The sequence below is a fragment of the Protopterus annectens genome, chromosome 11.part0 (genome assembly GCF_019279795.1).
Source record: "Protopterus annectens isolate FY-2018-M chromosome 11.part0, PAN1.0, whole genome shotgun sequence".
Classification (NCBI taxonomy): domain Eukaryota; kingdom Metazoa; phylum Chordata; order Ceratodontiformes; family Protopteridae; genus Protopterus; species Protopterus annectens.
Window position 1 is genome coordinate 758391333 of NC_056745.1, and position 21313 is coordinate 758412645.

Sequence of the window (21313 nt, forward strand, 5' to 3'; positions counted from 1 at the left end):
TCTAAATAAACTGTAGCATGGAAATGATTTGCACCTCCCAATAATTAGCTAAGCTTAAAAAGTTATGCACAGTATTTTAAGCACAGTCTAGGAGATATTTGTGATATAATATAGTGTGGGATCTAACAACAAGAATAAAATGTAGCTAACTTACTTCAGGGGCTCATCAAAACGAATAGTTGCTGCACAGTGGAAGACAATGTTGATGCATGAAAGAAGCCTTTCAGTATCTTCAGAGCTGATGGCCAGATTTGGATGGGTTAATTCAGCACTAATGGGTACAATCTTCTCCTGGAAATTTTGGAAGTCTTCTCGAACTCTGTCAAACACCTAAAAGAGGAGAAAAATTGACAATTTAATACATTCTGGCTGCATTTTTTCAGACCTAAACTGCCACTGATGTTCATGCATAAAGTCAGCCCTGTTCTTTTATTAAACATATGGCTGTTTTTTCAAGAAGCACATTTTCACAAATCTCTACCTTTAGCTTCTTGTATTTTTGTAGCCATGAATGATTTCACAATACTTGTCAAGAGAAGACAATAACTGCCAGACAATGAAAGCATCACAGGCTACCTGGACAGAGAGCAAAATGTATGTCCTTTACTAGATTAAAAAATTCCAGGATGCATTTTCATCTGCAAGTACAGATTTCATCAGACCTAAGATACAAGCAGTCACAAAGCCACTGGACATATAATTCTGCATAATCTTGAGATTACTTTGAGCATAGCTTAATCTTTAACAAAAGATCAACATGTAATTTTGAATAACTTAATGGGACCTGCCACGGTACAGGCCAAGCCAGGTGTTTGTGATGTATGCTTTATTGATTACTTCTGATTCATGGTTAGCCATATTCCTCATCCCTTTAACTTTTCAGTTATGCTTGGATGCATAGGTTTGCATGTTTTTAGAACATATATCATCACTTATGCTTGTTTTTAGACTGGCATGGGTACAGAACTATTTTTTCTTATTTTAGTTTGTTTACTGGGGTAGTACATTGATCACTATAGAGCATTTGCAGGTACAGCCTGGGTAAAGAGATTCACAAGAAAAGTAAAAAGAACAAATTCACAAATACAGAGTAATCACAGAAGATAGATAATTCCACACACACTTGATACAATATATAAATAAAATTAGCAGAGTAGAAAATCAAATGTGAATTAATTTTAGTAGTAAATATGAGAGGGAAGCAGCAACTGAGAACAGAAGATCAAAGAAGTTATATAGGTGAGGAGGGAGTTAGGTTATGTTTCCAGTAGAAAAACAATTGCAGTCATGATTTTTGATTATTCTACTTAGAATATGTAAACGTACAAAACAGGGTTGTCCTTTATCCCCTCTGCTATGTGCTTTAGTCATGGAGCCCTTTGCAAATTGTATTAGGACAAATTCAAATATTAAAGGAAAACACTTCTCCGACACTTTAACATCAAAGATTCAATTGTTTGCAGATGGCATTTTAACTTTAAGTGATCATATTCATTTTTTGCAGGAATTAAAGGATGTTATAGTATACTTTCAGAAAATATCTGGGCTTTAAAGAAAATAAAACTTAGTCCTACTTATAAATTGTAATAAAGACATAAATAAACCATTTACTAACTATATAGCTTTAGATAACAAACTTAATTATTTAGGAATCTCCTTAATCAATGATGTTGATGAAATTATAAATGCTAATTTTAGCAATATTTTAAACAAAATCAAAATTATTGTCAAGAAGTAGAAGAGGCTCTTTTTCACAATTGAAGATAGCTATATTATAATCAAAACAATTATTTTTCCAAAACTATTATATTATGTCCAAGCTATCTCATTACCTCCTCCTAAATTACATATATGCCAATTTAATAAACTTATGCTAAATTTCTTATGGCATCCCAAAAATCAAGAATTGCATTAGATAACCATTTAAAAAATTGGGAAGCAGGAGGAATTACTCTTCCAGACTTGATTTATATATTTTATCAGCTATACTTAAAACAATATCTTTATGGTTAAACTCCTCATATACAGCAACATAGAAACAAATTCAAGAGCAAATATGTTTATAACCAAATTTTATATTTAAGACCCAACATACAGATATTCTGACTAATAAATTATATTGGATGGTAAAAGGTTTTACTTTAGGTAACTAAAACAAAAACATTCCTTTTAAATTTATAGCTAAAACTCGTATCTTCTTTTAAAACTTTTATAAATAAAAACCCAGATATTAAAGGTTGGATTTTAATATTATTTACAATTGCTTACACACCAAATGTATTATGCATCTTTAATACTCATAATATGATATTGCTAAGAAGGAAAACATTATTTTTTTTGGAATCAACTCATGGAATATGGGAAAACTCTTAATATAAAACAACTAATGAGTAGATTTAATATAGAAAATGAAATATGGTTGGCACTGCACAAAGTAAGAAAGCTTATTATTAGTATTAACTTAATAGATGTGCCAAATAGAGAGAACATACCTAAACTTATTGAATTTGATTATTACAAGTACTGATATAGTTCAAGGGACTCTCTTTCTAAATTGTATAAATTAATTAAAAATACAAAATCATATTTTAAAGAAAGTTATTTGAATTATTACATGAACATTAATAATCACAGTCCCTTGGATGAAGACAAAAACTATTTTAAGTTCCTCAATGCCAACTTCCTTGTCATTACAATGGAAACTGTTTTTATGGAAGTATAATCATCAAATGTATTTTACTCCACATAAAATGGAACTAATAACCAGTTAAGAAAGAGGATGTTGGAGATGCAAATAAAAGGTGATTTCTAATTGGCAGCACATGTTTTATGAATGCATCATATTAAAATCTTTCTGGGTGGAAATTTATTTTTTTGCAAACTATTTTTAATGATAATTTTCAGTTAACCAAATCTTTAATTTTATTCAGTGCTCCAATTTCTAAATGTGTTGCTAAATCTAAATACTCATTATGGACTCTATTGGCAATTGCTTGTAAAACAATTACCACTGAGTGGAAAAGAAAGAGTTCTCCTACCTTTACAGAATTCAAAGAACATCACTTTTAATGTTTTGAGAATGGAAATGGCTACAATCAAAACAAGAACTGAAATAATTACTTCATACTACAATGCATGGATAAAAGTTACAGAGATACTTGGAAAAAGTGACTGAAATAACATTTGATTAAAATCTTTAAATTGTAATTCTAAAATACATATTATCTGACACCTTTGTAAATGGTTTGTCTTTTTTGTTGCTTTTTGTTGTTGTTTCATATCTTCCAACCATGTATTATGTATACAGGATTAATATAATAAACTTGTACCTATTTCTATTTAATATGTAATAAGTACCTTATATAAAACATATTTTTCAATAAAATATTTTGACTAAAAAAAAAAAAAGATTTTTGATGAAGGTGTCTTGTGAGTTGAGTTCTGAAGGTGGGGAATTATATTAATAATGTTTAAGGGCTTACTGAGATGGGTGTGTACAGTTACACAAATGACCATTTTTTGATTCGATATGGGCATTTTTCCATACATAGAATTTGTGATCTTCCTCACTTTATTTGCATTGGTCTTGTCAAAATCCATTGGTCAGGCTGTGTGATTACTTCACTCAAAATAATATAGTACTTGTCCACTGTGTAAATTCAGATTATCCACCTTACCAACTGGTTAGTGTCCCCATATTTTAGTTTCACCAGCAGCATTCTCTGCCTGGTTTGCTTATACCCTTTTACTAACTGGTTAGATCTAAGCCATTGACGGACTCCTATTAGTGTTTTCCTGAGCTTCTCCACTGGACCAGTTTCCTATTTGCCTGCATTCTGCTTTATCTTCACATGGCTGATGAACACTTGGTCCACTCCATCCCATGACAAGTACCCAAGTTAATTTCTCAACCTCTTATGCTAGTTTATTGTCTGAGATTAGGCTATGCATGAAGTAAGGTTGTGACTGGTCTAATAACTGTAAATATGCCACTGTCATTTTAATAACCAACAAGTATCAAGTTTATAGGTTTTGAGACTTTTTCAGTGGTAACTCTGAGGAAGTCAATGGAAATATACAAAAGTAAATACTGATGTACTCCATGATATGTGTATCAAATGCACCATTTTACTCTGACCATAAACACAGAAGAATTGAAGTACTGCAATATTATATCCATTCATCCATCCATCCATCTTTCATCCACAACTCTTTTTTCCCATTTTTTGCAGATGGGGTTAGGGTATCAAACCAACAGTGATAATCATCTAGCACCAATGTACCCACCAACAGGTGGCTAGCTGTGCCACAGTTATTCTTCCATATCACACATATGGATGCACACTTACATCTATGCCCAATTTAGGGTGTCTGATCCACTTACTGCATTTCCTGGAATGTGGTAGGAATCCTAAGCACCCAGAGAAAACCCATATGAAGGCAGACAGGACATGCAGACTCACCACATGCAAACCAGACGAGAATTGAACAGGAGGACCTTTTGCTGTAAGACAGTAAAGCTAACCACTGTGCAGTCCAACTGTAAAAAGCTATATGTGTTCTTTAATTCAGTATATAGAGCTTTATTTGGAATTTCAAAGCACACTATTCAAATTTACAAATTTGTTTTAGGAAAGAGATGCAGGCGTTGACATCTGAAATATAGAATTATTCTAAGTTCAACAGAATTGTACTGATGTGGAGCAATAGTTTTACTGGAACACAATAATTAATGCAATAAATCATACCACTGACTCACCAAAGACAAAAGGAACATTTTCCATATATCGTTTTGAGAAATAACTTTCAGCATTTCTGCTTTTTCATAAAATGTTATACCAAACTGAACGGTTTCTGCATCTCTTCAGCAGGCACAGAACCGCAATGAGATAAAGTAAAAACATTTGGAAATGAAATGCAGTGCAGTACACATATTCTGAGATACAACATGTGACTGCTGGTGTAATAAGAATTGTACTGCAGTGCATTGTATTTAGTCATAAGTTACTTGAAATCATGGGAGCATACTCTGTTACTTATGTAAATTCATTCAGCATTTCTAATTCCACAGCGTGAGTGCATGTGTGTGTGTGTGTGTGTGTGTGTGTGTGTGTGTGTGTGTGTGTGTGTGTGTGTGTGTATATACAGCTGTGGCTGTTTGCTGAATTAAAAATGCATTTATATTCCCATGGCCATCAGACACCATGAATATCAAGCTGACTATGCAGAAGTGGGGAGAAGCTGGCAAAAATGTAAGCAACTACTTGAATCTGTACGCACCTACTCCAAAAATGTTATATGTGTTTGTTTCAATGGTTAGAAAAAGGAAACTATGTATGAACTTGGACCAGGTTAAACAATTTCATATTTAAAGGAAATTATATGCAAAATAAATTGATTTATTTAAACTTCTTGTTTTCTAAATGCCATGAAATAGTTCACTGTATTTGTTGCTCAGTTTCATCATTAACTGGGTGCATGGGCTATTGTTTTGGTTTGTTTTCAGTCACACTTCAGGTTATAATGGCAAAGGCAAAGATTATGTGCATGGACAGTTTAAAGAAGGCAATCAATGTCAGTAGCATAGTTTTTGGAGGAAATTAGAGCACCTAGAGGAAGTGCGTACATACTGCAAACCGAACACAAAAAAAAAAAAAGTAAAAAAAAAACAAGTAAAGTAAAAAATAAAAATAAAAGTGTAAAGGACACAGGCAGTAACAAGAGTTCAAAACTGAACCCTACAGGTCTGAGCCAACAGCCCTAACCACTTCTGAACTAAGGAGAAATCAATGTTTTGACAACTAGGATGTCAAGCATTTATTTTTCTCTCTTTCTTTCATTGTTTCATTTCTTCTTTTGAATGTTTTATTATACAGAAGTCTGTAGTAACCCCATCAGGCCTATCTTTAACTTTGGAGTTGTTTTGCAATACTTGTTCTTTGAAGGATGGAAATCAATCTACTTACTCTTCTCTGTTGAGAAAAGTTAATAAATATTCCCCATTTCCTTACTGAATAATGAAACATACACTTACTAGCCTTGCTGTTTAAATATCCTTTCCTGGCTCCATACTGCCTTTCTGTCTTACTTTGCTCCCTTAAAAATCTAACCCCCCCCCCATCTTGACTGAATTGGCTTTCTTTTCTTTAGCTTCAACATTTATTTTTCTGAAAGTCTTTCTTGGTTTCATCTGCTTCTGCTTTAATTTTGTATTGTTGTCAGTCTTTCTCATTATTTTGTATGCAATTATACTGATTTCTTATTTATGGTTTGCATATTTATTTCACACAACTCTTTGCTACATATCTAATGCAAGTTTTATTATCCTGATTGGTCTTTCATATTGGCTACGAGGTTGCTTGTTAGTGTCAAACAACGACCTGTTTAGAAAACCCACATGGGTCAACTTGTTGCTACATGCAAACAGTATGTACCCCAAAATCACGAAGAAAAATGTTAAGTCACAAGGGATGGTGACAGCGTGTGTGTCTGGGGACAGGATGCAGTTGCTACATAATTATTATTAGGTTAAGGTTATTCCTTGAAAGTGGAGACACTGAAGTGCTAGAATAAAAGAACAGAAATCTTGCTTTGCTGTTTGACCTCTTTGTTCACCACAGTCGATGGTTTCTTTTGGGTCAGAGTTGTTTGTGTTAATATTGGAAGGAGAAAGGAGAGTGTCTTTGCAGTTGCTACATAACCTGGACAAACATCAAAGTAACTTTCTTGAAAAGGGGGGGGGGTACAGAGAAAACCTGATAAAAGACATACTCGGACCCATGTAACAGAACAATGAGCCTACTATATTCAATCCCCCGCAGAGAGAAAAAAATTAATATAGTGAGCTCAGTAAATGATACTGACAAACAGAAACATGAAAAAGTATGATTTTCAAAGGAGTCTTTAGAAATAAAGCATACCATGCATGAAAACTGGAGCATCATCCATAGAAAACAGTTTGTTTAATAACATACTTGACCCTAAGCATGCTTTCATCTATTGTAAATGGCGAAATATTGGGAGATGGGTAGAAGGGCATGCTTTGATAACTACTGAGTCAAATGCTGGCACTTTTAACCTGCATGCCTCTAGGATGCAGATACTGTGACTTTATGAGTAACAGAAACAGCTTTTATTGTCCAAACTCAAAGAAGAGATATTACAGCACAGTAAGAGATGACTGCAAAAGCAAATTTGTAGTTTGCAGGGCCAGCTGCACAGCATGTAGAACGTTCTACACAGGCAAGACTATCACTGCCCTAAAGGGAAGGGTTACTAAACACTTATCAGACATCTGGCCAACAGATCTTAATAACCTAGTAACCAGAAATGTGTGTTCCACACTGCAGACAAAGTAATAACTGGCCCATTTGGGGGTAAACACAGGCGCTATACTTGAGAAAAAGGAACTAGACTGGCAAATTTGCCTAAATGCTTACTGACAACAAGGACTGAACACAAACTGCTCCATCAATTCTGCACTTGAACTTAGAAAATTTGACCATAATAACCTTTACTAACAATTAGATGCTGTATTTTTTATATTCCTTAACTGCATGTTTAAATAGCATTATAGTTACATAGGTTGAATCAGTAGTGTAGCTAGTAGGGGGAGAGAGGGGTGGTCCACCCTGGGAGGCACTTTTTAATTAATGAGAAGCTATTTTTTTTGGCCTAGTAGCTGGAAAGGCGGAAGTCAGGTGGTGCCATGGTGGCTTTCCGTTTGGCTGAGTTGCACACCATAACACATGCACACACACACACACACACACACACACACACACACACACACACACACACACGCACACATACAGAGCAGCAGGCTAGCAGACAGCTGATGGTTTTTAGTGTGGGAAAAGTGTGGGAAAATAGCAGGTACTCAGGGGCTGAGAAGAAGAATGTACAAAAAGGACAGGTAGTGCTACAAGATTGTTAATTGATTTATTGTTATCTTTAGACAAATGGATGCTTTATATAGCTTAACACTTCATCAGAAGGCTTGACTGCTCACAGCTTTCATAGACTGACATTCATTCTTCTGAAAATTAGATCTTCATTTTTATTTAAAAAGCACTGCCATTCAGAAAGATTACTGCTGCCACTTCTATTTTAGGCTGTGTGGGGCCAAAAATGTTTAATTAATTTTTTAAGATATATATAACCCGCGGTGGTGGTGCTGCGGTAGCGTTGTCACCTCACAGTAAGACGCTGTCCGGTTCGATTTTCAGCTAGAGCGTCTTCTGCGTGAAGACATGGGCGAATGGGCGTACCTTCTTTGAAGGTCGTGCGTCAGGGCTGGTAACTCGGCACGTAAAAATCAACTACCAATCATTAGTGGACCGGAGTTCTGCTGTGGCGACCCCTAACCGGGAAAAGCCGAAAGACACAACAATATATATATATATATATATATATATATATATATATATATATACAGATATAATGAAGCATTTGTTTGTAATGTCACAAGAATAGATGAATGTGATTTAGTGCTTTCAACATATCATATGTTTAACTGGAAAAGTTTGTTTATACTACTGTGACTTTATAATACAATTATGGTCTTTCAAAACGCAATACTGCAGGGATAAAACAGGGCTTGTTCAGTAAAAATGATCATTTTCATTACAATTTAACTAAAATGAAGCATGTGGCTTTTGAGACTTTTTCATGGAGAAGAGATTTAATAATCAGACCATCAGACAATATGGTCTTAATGTCACATTTAACCTGTAAGAACATGTTTTACATGACTCTATTTCTTATAAATATCTGAAATTTAAACTGGAATTCATAAGCAACTTGCAAAGTACACAGTGGCAGTTAGTTAAGTTTGAAGCCATGTACTGGGTGTTGGTGATTATGAAAAAAGAGCTGCAGAGCAAACCAGCAGCCTGTTATGTGCTTTATGTATCATATGTGAATAAAAAGAAGTAAATGAAATAGTGCAACCAAATGAGGCAGTACAAAGCTACAAATGAAAGGCTTCAAAAAGTACTGCGATTCATATATATATATATATATATATATATATATATATATATATATATATACACAGTAAACTCTCAGTTAACCGGAACTCAAGCAACCAGCAAAAAAAAAATGAAGAAATACAGTACAGTTTTCATGTGTTGCGCTTTCTGTCGTCCCCCCCACCCCACAGAAACATACCTTACATTTTTAAAGTTTTAAAAAGGAAGATAGGAATAAATTCCCTCTCTTCCCAAACTGAGAACAAGTCAAACCAAACAAATGGTATAGGGTACAGTATCAGTCAGGCCTGTTTTTAATAGTAACTCTCAAGCAACCACAAACTACAGTTATCCGACATCTACCAATCCCTATGAGTGCCAGTTAACTGAGAGTTTACTGTGCATGTGCAATACCTTGCATACTTGACAACATGTCTGGATAAAATGGGTAACGTGTGGAAAATTTGAGTATTACATGCTGAAAAGGTCTCAAGAATGGTAGCAGTCTATGTTTAGGAGCACCTTTTCATTATGGCCATGGCTGGCATTGACCTGGTAGCACATTTTGGGGCACTGTAGCTGCAGTGTCAATTCAGGCCATGTCTTATGTACCATAACCTGAGTGGTCAGCAAATAATGAGCCATATACATGTGGATGTAACTAATTAAGAAGTCTGATAGACCCAGATTGTTCACATGCTGAATCTAGGTGAATGTATGGTGTTCTTGTCCCTGTGGAGACTGCAGTATTTGTTGCACTTATCTTTCCTCCTGGAAGCTCTCAGATATCACTGAATTGTATGACCACATAATATTAAATATAAAAAAAAAAGTCACTTCAATTTATTTGATCACATATTACACAATCTGCCTCAGCTAATGTCTTCACAGAGTAAAAACAAACCATTAAACTACAGTCCTATTTAAATTAAAAAACATTACCCCATGACATGCATATACCAGTCATAAAAGCTAATCATAGTGAATTTAAACATTCATTATTCAGACTTTTTGGTTTCAATGTATTAAACTTCAAAATAAAAATAGTTTCCTTATGAAATAAGTATTGTTTAACATCATAGGCTTACGTACCTGACATCAATACATGTTCCAAAATATTAGCTTTTAGCTCATTAATATACCATTATTTTCAAAATATTTTCAAGCAGGACTGAAGTTTTTCCTTGCAACCAGATTTCACATAATGGTGGTGGGATAAAGGCCAAACAGTAGGACAGTTTTTAAATATTGCTCTTATAAATTTAGAAAGCTGCTTGAACAGGTTTCTTGATGGCATGCATTTTCTGAAGGACAGGAAGTCTGAAACTCAAATGCCTCATTATTTAGTGACAAATTTTATGAGAAACTGACAAACATATGAGGCAAAAATCTGGACAGCTGAGAGGTACACTGGACTGGAGACTGGATTAGTGGATGTGTCAAATTAAAATGTAATACAGATCAAATGCATAAATGTAGTTTGCCTTAATGGCTTTTTTAAAATAATTACATTTTTGGAGACAAAAGTAATACTTAATAAATAATGACAATAATTAGAATTATAATGGCCTATAGAAAAATGCATATTATTTCAGGTTTTCTTATTCTTTCTGATGAGAAGTGACAAGTGATTTATAAGGACACCTTTCAACTGGCCAGATTTTTTCAGAATGTCCAGATTTTGCCTCATATTTTTGGTCTATTCCTCATAAAATCTTTGGTTTTCTGCCAAATCACTGAGTATTGAAGTCACTAAAGAATGACATACACTTGAGTTTCAGACTTCACATCCTTCCAAAAATATATGCAAACACAAATCCTGCTATTCATGCAACTTTCTTAGTTTACAAGAGCAATATTTAATACCTGCCCCTATTTTTGGACCTTTGTCCCCCCATTATTTTAGGCTTTGTCCAGATTTCTTGCACTAAGAGGTTGAGAGGTATGTAAGAGGAATGGCAAAGGGGGAACATTGTGGGGTATCCTGCTGCCAATAGTGGTTACTGCTGCTGTTGTACAGGGCAGATATAGACTTTTTTGCCTGTTTCATGAGAGGAGGAATAGATACGAGTTCCTGACTCATCAAGGTTGTTTTTATGTATTATTACTCGATTATTTTTTACCAATTGGACTTGAACTTTCAATGAATGCTACTCTGTTTAATGGGGGCTTCGCAATGCTTTGCTTTAATTAAACAGTCTGCATCATCCAGCACCTAGCTGCTGACTTAGTACTGGTACGGACCGGAGGAATCCGATTGTTTAATTGGAAGGAAGAGATATGGAGTTTCAATGCATGTTACATATTTTTATGGGGGGTTGAGTTCTTAATTCATCAAAGCTGTCTTTGTCTATTAGTTGGTGGACTTTCAGTCAGTGCTATGCTTTTTCATGGGGGGGGTGAAGGAACAAATGAGATCTTAATTCATCAAAGCTCCTATCTATTATTAGTTGAATGAATAAATGCTATTTCCTTAAGGATTTTCTGATGGTGGTTTGGTTGCAAGATTACTGTATTTTGATTTGTTCTAATGTGCGTCAGTTATTTTCCTTTTTGCTTTGGTTCCTTCCTGGATATAATTTGTATTACACAGTTTTCCTCTGATGACTTGTTGAACAGTATTTTTACATATCATAGTGTACCACAGGAAGGGGAGGCGGTGAATTCAGAATAAGAATGCCACGAAAGTTCTTCAAATGGAAGGAATGAAAGACTTGTACCAAATTCTCTGCATACACAACATGCTGATGCCATTCGTTGCTCAACTGATGCTTAAAGTACATCAGAGAAATTGCATTTAAGTGTCTGGCCCATTCCAGATCCTAGCTTCACAGATGGCTCTTTTTATTTGATAAAATACCTTGCATACTTTTACTGGCTGAAAACTCTTGAACCTGAACTTAATGTTGACCCAGCAAAGTCAGTTCTGTTCTTGCCATTTAGTTTTATTTACTTAAGTAGTATCATGCTTAAAAGTGCTATTAGTGATAAAAAGGCAGACAACACGTTAGCAGGCTGGACTGAATAGGTAGCTTTAGCCTAGGTTTCCTACGACAGCTCTGCCTTGATATTTTACAAGGGCAATAGAGTTGTGTGGGAATTTCATATTAGCATCCCACTTTCTCAGTATGTCATCAATCATATACTTGCCTGAGTAAGTTGCCTTTGGGTTTGTGATGACTCACAACATCATCTACGGGGACTGCACAATATCAGCAGTGCACACCTCTGAAGGCCTGTCCTCATTGCTCACAGATGCCATACATTGTTGCTTTTTATATGCAACATATTACAACCTATTTCAGAATATATAATATGATGTTACTCAGTGACGCTTTATTTTTAACATGTGGGGTTGGGGGTTAGCATAATACTTAAATTGTTTACCTCACAGAGAGGTGGTAAAGGGTTCAATTCTCACCAAGGGAAATTGACAAGGCTTAAAACTGTCCACAAGATTAATTAATTTTGAGACAGTGTAAATCAAAGAGTACATATCAAAGTATCAAGCCTGGAAATTAATGCTGCTTTTGTTTAGAAACTTTTCTTTCATGCTATGCCTTTTTTCCTTTGGGTGGTTAGTGGAATGCATTTAAGCAGCATAGGAATGTTCTGCTAAGGTTAAAGGGTACACATTTCTATATACAGATAAATCTCTTACAGGCAATAATCCATTCAAACTATAATGCTTACCACTGTGGCAACAGTACCTTATTCTTGGCTTTTCGTTTCTGGAGGTCTAGTTCTACTACCTCTGATACTGTCTGATATTGCCTGATTCTTGTATTTTAGGCTTCCATTTTTCTGGCCTTGTCTTTGTTTAAGAGGCACTGTAACAGGAACATGTCTTCATTCAGAGCATCTTGCATGAGTATCAGTAGATGAAGCAACTAAGTGGGCAAGCAACTTTTTGGGAATGCAATCATGAGGAGAGGGACAGGAGTTTTTTGTTTCAGGTGGTTTGATGTTTCAGGTGGTTTGATGCTTCAGCAGTAACAACTGGAAAAATGCATAAAAGGATGAAAAGGACGAAGTGCATGTATTTATTTTGTTCATTTCTTTGACTTTATTAAAAAGGTTAAATATTACTAGGCGAGGCTTGTTTAAATAGGAGCAGGGAAAACCCTGCTGACCTTTATATACAAAGGTTTATCAGAAAAGAGTAGCAACATCAGACTTAAAAAAACAGAGGTGCCGGAAGCTGTTGAAGACTTGGGGGGGGGGGGGGTGAGAGGGGTACTTAATTTTAAAAAATTGCCCTTTTTAGTTCACTATTTACTACCGCAACATAGAGTCACTTGGAGGACATTTTAAGCTTAGCCAATTTCCCTTTTGGTGCTTGAATTAACATTTCCTGATTGGTCTTACCTATCCCATGGCTGATAAGTATATATTAGCCCTAGTGAGAATAACTGTGATCATACTATAGATAATTTGAGGGGACCCATGTAAGGGATGCAGCATTTAGGAACTGCCTCTATCCATTAGAGGCACGAGGAGCAATCCTGGAGTACATTTTCTATTACCCATCCTTAGATCTAAGTTGCATTTGAATATGGACAGGGATGAACTTTGTTTTACTTGAATGGATAGTCTGTTCTGGAACAGTGGTAGCCTCTGTGATATATATCCATCTCTCCATACCATTCACTTTAGATACCTGGACTGAGTATTTCTGATGCCATTTGACTTGCTGATGTTCAGTAGGTCCATCTGTATTAGATCGGACGATGCCTTGAATGCCAGACACATCACCTCTAAGCACTCTGTAGGATACTGAGTATAGTGATAAATCGTTGAAGTGGTCCATGCAAGACCTATTGCTCATGACTTGTATCCTTTTAGTAGGATATCTCTATGGGTATTTCAATTGTTGCATGGGTCTGGACAGATACATGCCAAAGTAGGCATTATACAAAATGATTGACCTAATGAGGGCTTTGTAAAGGGGGACAATAACATGTCTAGATCTAGTCACAATCAATTTGTTTATAAGCTGTGCAATATAGAAAGACTTTCTTATGACTCTAGACACGTGTTGGTCAAAAGTTAAGTCACTGTACACACACATTTCCAAATTCTACACAACTGGGTCAGTTCTCAGGGGGAACTGTCAATTTGGCAGTTCCCTGGAGTAGATGGCTTCCCAAAGGATACGATAATGTATTTCTTGGAGTTTAGTTTCAATTCATGATTCTGGCAGCAGTTATTGTTTGGGACAAACCTTACTGCATGATGGTTAAGTCATTTGGGGATTCAATAACTACTCCTAGCTTATAGTCATCTCAGACTTAGTCGGCCAAAGCCCTTTGGTATTTCCTTTTACTTTTGAGATGTATATGCCAAACAGAAAAAGTCTCAGCACTGAACCCTGGGGGACTCCATTGGTGATTGGTCTCTTTCCCTATTTTGATCGCCTGCATCCTGTGAGCAAGTTGGCAATCCAGTTGGTGATGTAAGTGTTTGCTTCTACATTATTTATCTTTTGTACTACACCTGAGTAGGGGATTGTGTCAAAAGGCTTGATTAGGTCAAGGTAATGTGGTGTGAACTGCTTTACCTTCATCCACTGCTTTGGCGACAAGAGTAAAGCTTAAAATTTGCCCATGAATTTGAGTCTTTCACACTTTCTCCTGATTCTTGCCTTAAGAGGTTCACAGATCAGAACATATGCTTGACTGTCCCTGATTTTGTGTCAGATTTTGGTCTTTTCCTGATATGTATGATTTTCTGGCAAATTTATGAGGATTGCAAAACTTAATGATAGACACGAGTTTCAGGCAAACACTGAGTGATTTGCTAAACAAACAATACTGCCTCGCAATGAAAACAGACTTAGTATGAGCAGTAAACTTCTCTGTCCTTGAAACTCACATTCATTGAAACGACATGAAAACCCACATTCATTTTGCATTTGGCCAGTGAACCACTAAACTTACCTCTGGGCTGTTTTCAAACCATAGTCTCCTTACAAATTTTTAGGGCCATGCATACATGTATGCGTTCTTGGATTCACCTTCCTGATTGTAATAAATTATATTCCTTGTATAATACAGCACCACTTGTTAAAATGCATTTTAAATTTGTAGTTTTGAACAATCTTCTAGTAAGCAATGTAACAAAACTTATGAACCGATAATGACAAAACTACCAATTTCAGAAAATGGCAACCATAAAAGGTCACTCAAACTTCTGTCATTACAATCCACCAATATCAGTAAATATGCAAAATTTCTGCATAAGCAAGTCATCTAAATAATTCCACATTAAAGGGATCTGTAACTAATGAAGAGGTTGCTGATAGAAAACAATTTATATTTCATTGTTTCATCTACAAATAAAGTGCCGCCTTTTGCCCTTGAAGAATAAATTGCCTAAGTTACACTAAAAAATGATAAGCTAGTAATGTTGCAATGGGAAATGGATGGCAAACTGATAACAGGTTCATAGTTACTAGGTAACTCTTCCATAGGAGGACATTCATAGGACTGCAGCATCCACTCCCTTTAAAGTACATCATCAGTGATGCATCTGCATACTGCGGGAATAGAACCCACAGCTTTCTGCATCAAAAGCAAGTATACTACTTGTTGTGCTACTAACAATGCAAACACCTTAGCATAAGCAGCACTAAACTTCTCTTCCCCTGAAGTTCTCAGCTCCTTGTAAAATCCACTTAACATTCAACTAAATCTCTCAACTTTGCAGCACAAGATACCTAGAAAAAAACAAAATTTATTTGGGAGGCAAAGGCCCAAAACCAGGGACACTTAAATATTGCTTGTATAATCTTAGAAAGTTGCTAAGATAAAGTGTTTTGTGTTACCATGTGTTTCCTGAAAGATAGACACACACCTACAGACAGATGTAGACATCCACCCACCCACTCGCACACAGATGCAGACACTCACCCACTCGCACACAGGCAGATGCAGACACCCACCCAACAACTCACACACTCCCACTGGCAGATGCAGACACACACACTCACAGCCCTCTACTGGCAGATGTAGACACACACACACACACCCACTGGCATATATAGACACACACACACTGACAGACCCCCACTGGCAGATGCAGACACCCACCCACTCGCACTCTCTGGCAGATGCACACACACAAACTCTCTGGCAGCAATAGTGCAGGCATGGCAGCAATGATCTGGACAACTATCAGCACTAACAAAACTCTCCTTACTGGCATGACCGGAACAGCAGCAGCATAACACAAACAAAACTTTCCTTACCAGCATGACCAAAACAGCAGCAGTATAACAGAAACTAAACTCTCCTTAACCAGCATGACAGGAACAGCAGCAGCATAACACAAACAAAACTCCCCTTAACCAGCATGACAGGAACAGCAGCAGCATAACACAAACAAAACTCTCCTTACCAGCATGACCGGAACAGCGGCAGCATAACACAAGCAAAACTCCCCTTAACCAGCATGACAGGAACAGCAGCAGCATAACACAAACAAAACTCTCCTTACCAGCATGACCAGAACAGCAGCAGCATAAGAAGCTGAAAGGGACCTCAATAGGGCTTCAAGACCTAAGAATAGTGTCTAATCGCAAGAAATGTTGAAATACCTTGATAAATTGAATTCTGTTTACTTGTATGTTGCTTATTTATTCCTGACCCACACTATAATGTACCACACAGTAACATTTTTTAGTATCACTATCAACTCTCACGTGGACAATTTATACAAAATGCTTTTCGAGTACTAACATCCCCAAGATGACAGCCCAATTTTCATGGAACGATATACCTTGACATATTTTTCTTTTACTAGTTTGTGTACTGCTATTGCGTGATCTTCTTGTCAGAAGTGCATCTCTTGTGAGTTTGGTGCACTGCAGTCTTTAACCAAGTAGCAAAAGATAAGTTATTTGTTATGGCAGAAAAGGTAATTCAGTCAGGTAGCAGAAGGTGTGCAAAAAGTGGTAACGCCACAAGTAAAACAACAAACCACTCTGTAGCCAATGTCCTACAACCTCTGTATCAAACCAGGTTTATTAAAATTCCAAAAACACAAGCAGAAGTACACAAAATCCAGTAAAAAAACAGTGGTCAAGCGCTTTCGTCAATAGACTTCATCAGAACAATTTGAAATAAATACAACTGCCCTTTATATACTCCCATAATCACTTAATTGAAGTAAGCAAATCCTATGCAGAGTTAAACAAGCTCTTAAAGGAAAACCTTCTAAAAGAATTCTAAAAAACTGTTTTCTTACACTCTTACCAAAAAAGAAAAAACATATTTAAAACTGACAAGTGAAGCCCAATGTAAAAACATATAACTTAATATTGTAAAAATGGATCCAAGAGGAAGCTGGAGAGATTACAGTTTATATGCCCTATACCTAAGTTCGGGTCTTATACTAATACCATCGTTAATCCCTGGTGGAGCAGTGGCATTTAACTCAAGTTGCCATCTTACCTCAGCTCGTAACAGTTTATTAGTCCAGTCACCTCCCCTCATATCCTTGCCAACCACCTCAAGTATACCAAACAAAAAAGAATGGTCAGGGTTTGTATTTACATGTTTAAACAAAGCATTATTCTCATCTTTCCTGGAAATACTGTATAAATGCTCATAAATCCTCCTATTCAATTTTCTTTTGGTCTTCCCAACATAATAGTGGTTGCAAGTTTGACATACAGCAAGATAAACCACACCCATATTGGTACACGTACCTGCCCTAAATTTAACAACTGTATTAAAGGGTCCCAGTACAATGGAAGGTGTTCCAATAATCTATTTACAGTATTCACAAGCCCCACATTTAGTGGTCCCTTTGTTATTGACTTTTTTAACTTGCTCATGATTTTCCAACAAACTTTTTAAATTTCGGTTAACCTTATAAGTAAAAGTAGGTTCATTACCTACAATGGGCAAAAGTTCCTGGTTACCTTTAAACATGGTCCAGTTGTTCTTAATAATACTTGTAACTCCAAAAGAAGTTTCAGCGTGGGTTAACACCATGGAATGGGTGTAATCCATAGTAGGACTCTTGACCTGGTTAAAATTAGCCTCCGTGGCACCCAGCAATGGTTTAAATCTCAGACCCCATTCTCTGACCACCTGGTCCCTAATACTATTCACAAATTCAAGTGGGTAACCCCTAACTCTGAACATATTAGCCAGTACCTCAGTTTCTGATTTTACCAAGTCAAAATTGGAGCACATCCTGACCACACGAACTATGTCCCTTCACTATATTTCTTTTCACAAAGGTTCACAACTTGTGAAATCCAAGTAATCATTAGAAAAAGTCGTTTTTCTGTAAATACATGATTGGAAACATTCAGTTCCTACATCCTTGGATAACTTTACATCCAAATAATCAATGTGAGAATTACCACTAGTACCAGTGAATCTAAAATATTCACAAGTCCCATTAAGAAAATCCAGGAAATTTTCATGCAACCCACCACGCTTCCATAAAATGGAAAGATCGTCCAAGAACCTAAGATAGACCAACCAAGATTCTTTGTATGGGGTAACAAGAACAAAATTAGTTTCCCACTTGTACATTACAAGGTTGGCAAAGAGGGGTGCACAACTACTACCCATCGCTACCCCTTTAACCTGTTGGAAAAAATCCCCTCCAAAGCTGAAGTAGTTGTTTTTTAAAATCACCTGCATTAACATGATAAAATTCACCATGGTGTTACTCAAATTAGTTTTTTCAACCAAAACTTCGTAGAAAAACTCTAATCCCTTCTCATGTGGAATCAAGGTGAATAAATCAACTACATCAATAGTACAAAAGCTCACATCATTGCTGTAATATTCGCTCTTGATTCTTTTCAAAAAATCCCAGGAATCCACCAAAATATGGTCTATGGGGGACAAAGCTTTCCTCACTATGCGGTCAATAAACACCCCTAAAGGGTATGTGATGCTATTCTGACCCGCTATAATTAACCTGTATGAAGGCTCCAATATGTTCTTATGCATTCCAAAAGCTGTTGGTTGTTCAATATTGATTAAATTAAACGTCTCCTCGTTTATGGCCCCTTGATACAAGGAGTCCTCAAGTAACAACTTGATCTTCCTATATGAGATGTTAATTTCATTCTTAGACACACATTCATATTTTGTTTCATCCTGTAACATACAGAAGATCTTATTATTTGTAGTCAACGTTGTTGACAACAGCCATACCCCCACCTTTATCTGGTTTCATGAACCTTAAATTCAGGTTGCTTCTCAATTCATCCAACAACTGCTTTTCAGTCTTGGTTAGATTAAAAAATTTTGGTTTATGTTCTTTGAGAGTTTGGTAAATTTCCTGAGAACAAACCTTTTCAAAAGTACTCAAAAGGGGGTGCAGGGGTGGATTATAACTCCTCCTCTTCCTAATATTAAATTTCCCTTTGTTGGTTTCACCAGGGAAATTTTTACACAATAACCTTAAATTCATTTTTCTCACAATTTTTTTTTTAATTCAATTAAGGTGTCACTAACTTTTTCCCTAGTAGAGGGCAAAAATTGAATCCCTTTCATCAACAATGAAACAAATCTTTACTAATCTCAATCCCTGCATAGTTAAAAATATTAAACCCCCTGTATGTACAGAGTAAACCACCATAACCAACCATGATGGTCTCTTGGTTCTCATACCCAAAATCCCCCTGTTGTCCTAGGACTGGTGGTAATTGCTCTTCTTCTAATTGGGTTGGCTTCTGTAGCTGTTCCTTCTCCCCCCTCCCTGAGATCCTAAAAAACATGGTCATCTCTAAAGCTGTTTTTATTTTGCAATCTAGCTGACCTTCTAAGGGGGGGATATTCTGAATCATAAGAAATCACTACTGCCACCTTGTCTGGCGCCTGATGTTATCCTATTCTGTACACCCTCCTTAGCCTGGTAATTATTAGAAACCTCTTCCCCTTCATTGTACGCTTTAGGAAAGGGATAGGCTAAATTATGTTTATATTCATGTTCATCTCTTAGCAGTTTCCTTCTTTTCCTTTCAATATTAACCTCCACATCATGCTCCACTCTGTCAAAAATACTGTTATACCTGTGATTGTATTTAACAAAATTACCATAATTCAAAATACACTTATGTTTATCAATCATGTTCAAAAGCTCATCAATTCTTTTATTATTAATTTTTAAAATAAAGTCAATCAACTCCATACCATGCCTATCAAACATCTGCAAGAGTTCGTTACATTCAGGTTGTCGTTTCTTAATACCGTTAGGAAACCTGAAAACTCGTAACCTTTTCGGTACTCGTCTCTTGTCCAAGCATTCCCTCAAGTATGCATTGTCGCACTGCAGGCCACGAACATTATGCAATTTAGACTTAAGAGTCACTAACCTCAAGTCCATGCTATCAGTCTCTTCAACCGTACCATTCCTAAGGAAAGCGTGGTCAATTTTAATCCAGTCCATCAAACGGTCATGTATTTGGTTACTTCCTTGACTTCCAGGTCTCATTGTAGTTGAATTCGCATTCACCAATGTTTCTGCCACAAGTTTATTGTTCCATTGACCCTGGTTCAATCTACTACACGCCGCAAAGGAAACTTCACTTGATTCTCTGTGTTGATTTGAATTTGCTCCCCCAGAAACAGGAAGTGGAGGATTTTGCAATTGGAACACAGCTTCTTGTAGTTCGGAAACCTTATTAGTAAGGTTTAAAATTAACTGTAACATACTCTCGCTGTTGTCGTCACTTTGTTGCCCACAAGGAAAGGGCACAGAGTCCAATTCATCTTCGAATACTGGAGATAATCCATTACCTTCCATAGTAGGTCTAGGAGACTACAACACACCAAATAAAAACCTCGAACAGCAGAAGGTGTGCAAAAAGTGGTAACCCCACAAGTAAAACATCAAACCACTCTGTAGCCAATGTACTACAACCTCTGTATCGAACCAGGTTTATTAAAATTCCAAAAACACAAGCAGAAGTACACAAAATCCAGTAAAAAACAGTGGTCAAGCACTTTCGTCAATTAACTTCATCAGAACAATTTGAAATAAATACAACTGCCCTTTATATACTCCCATAATCACTTAATTGAAGTAAGCAAATCCTAAGCAGAGTTAAACAAGCTCTTAAAGGAAAACCTTCTAAAAAAACTCTTACCAAAGAAGAAAAAAACATATTTAACTCTCCTTACCAGCATGACCAGAACATCGGCAGCATAAGAAGTTGAAAGGGACCTCAATAGGGCTTCAAGACCTAAGAATAGTGTCTAATCACAAGAAATGTTGAAATACCTTGATAAATTGAATCCTGTTTACTTGTATGTTGCTTATTTATTTCTGACCCACACTAATGTACCACACAGTAAAATTTTTTAGTA

At 36.3% G+C, this 21313-nt stretch overlaps 1 protein-coding gene across 2 annotated transcripts in view; it reads right to left on the bottom strand.

The window, feature by feature from the left end:
- FAR2 (fatty acyl-CoA reductase 2) overlaps nt 1-21313 on the bottom strand; it is a 1505975-nt gene that overhangs the window by 640535 nt on the left and 844127 nt on the right. For both annotated transcript variants that reach the window (XM_044088201.1, XM_044088202.1), the window contains one exon: nt 155-330. In XM_044088201.1, the coding sequence (XP_043944136.1) occupies nt 155-330 (176 nt within the window). The remainder of the gene's footprint in view (nt 1-154; nt 331-21313) is intronic.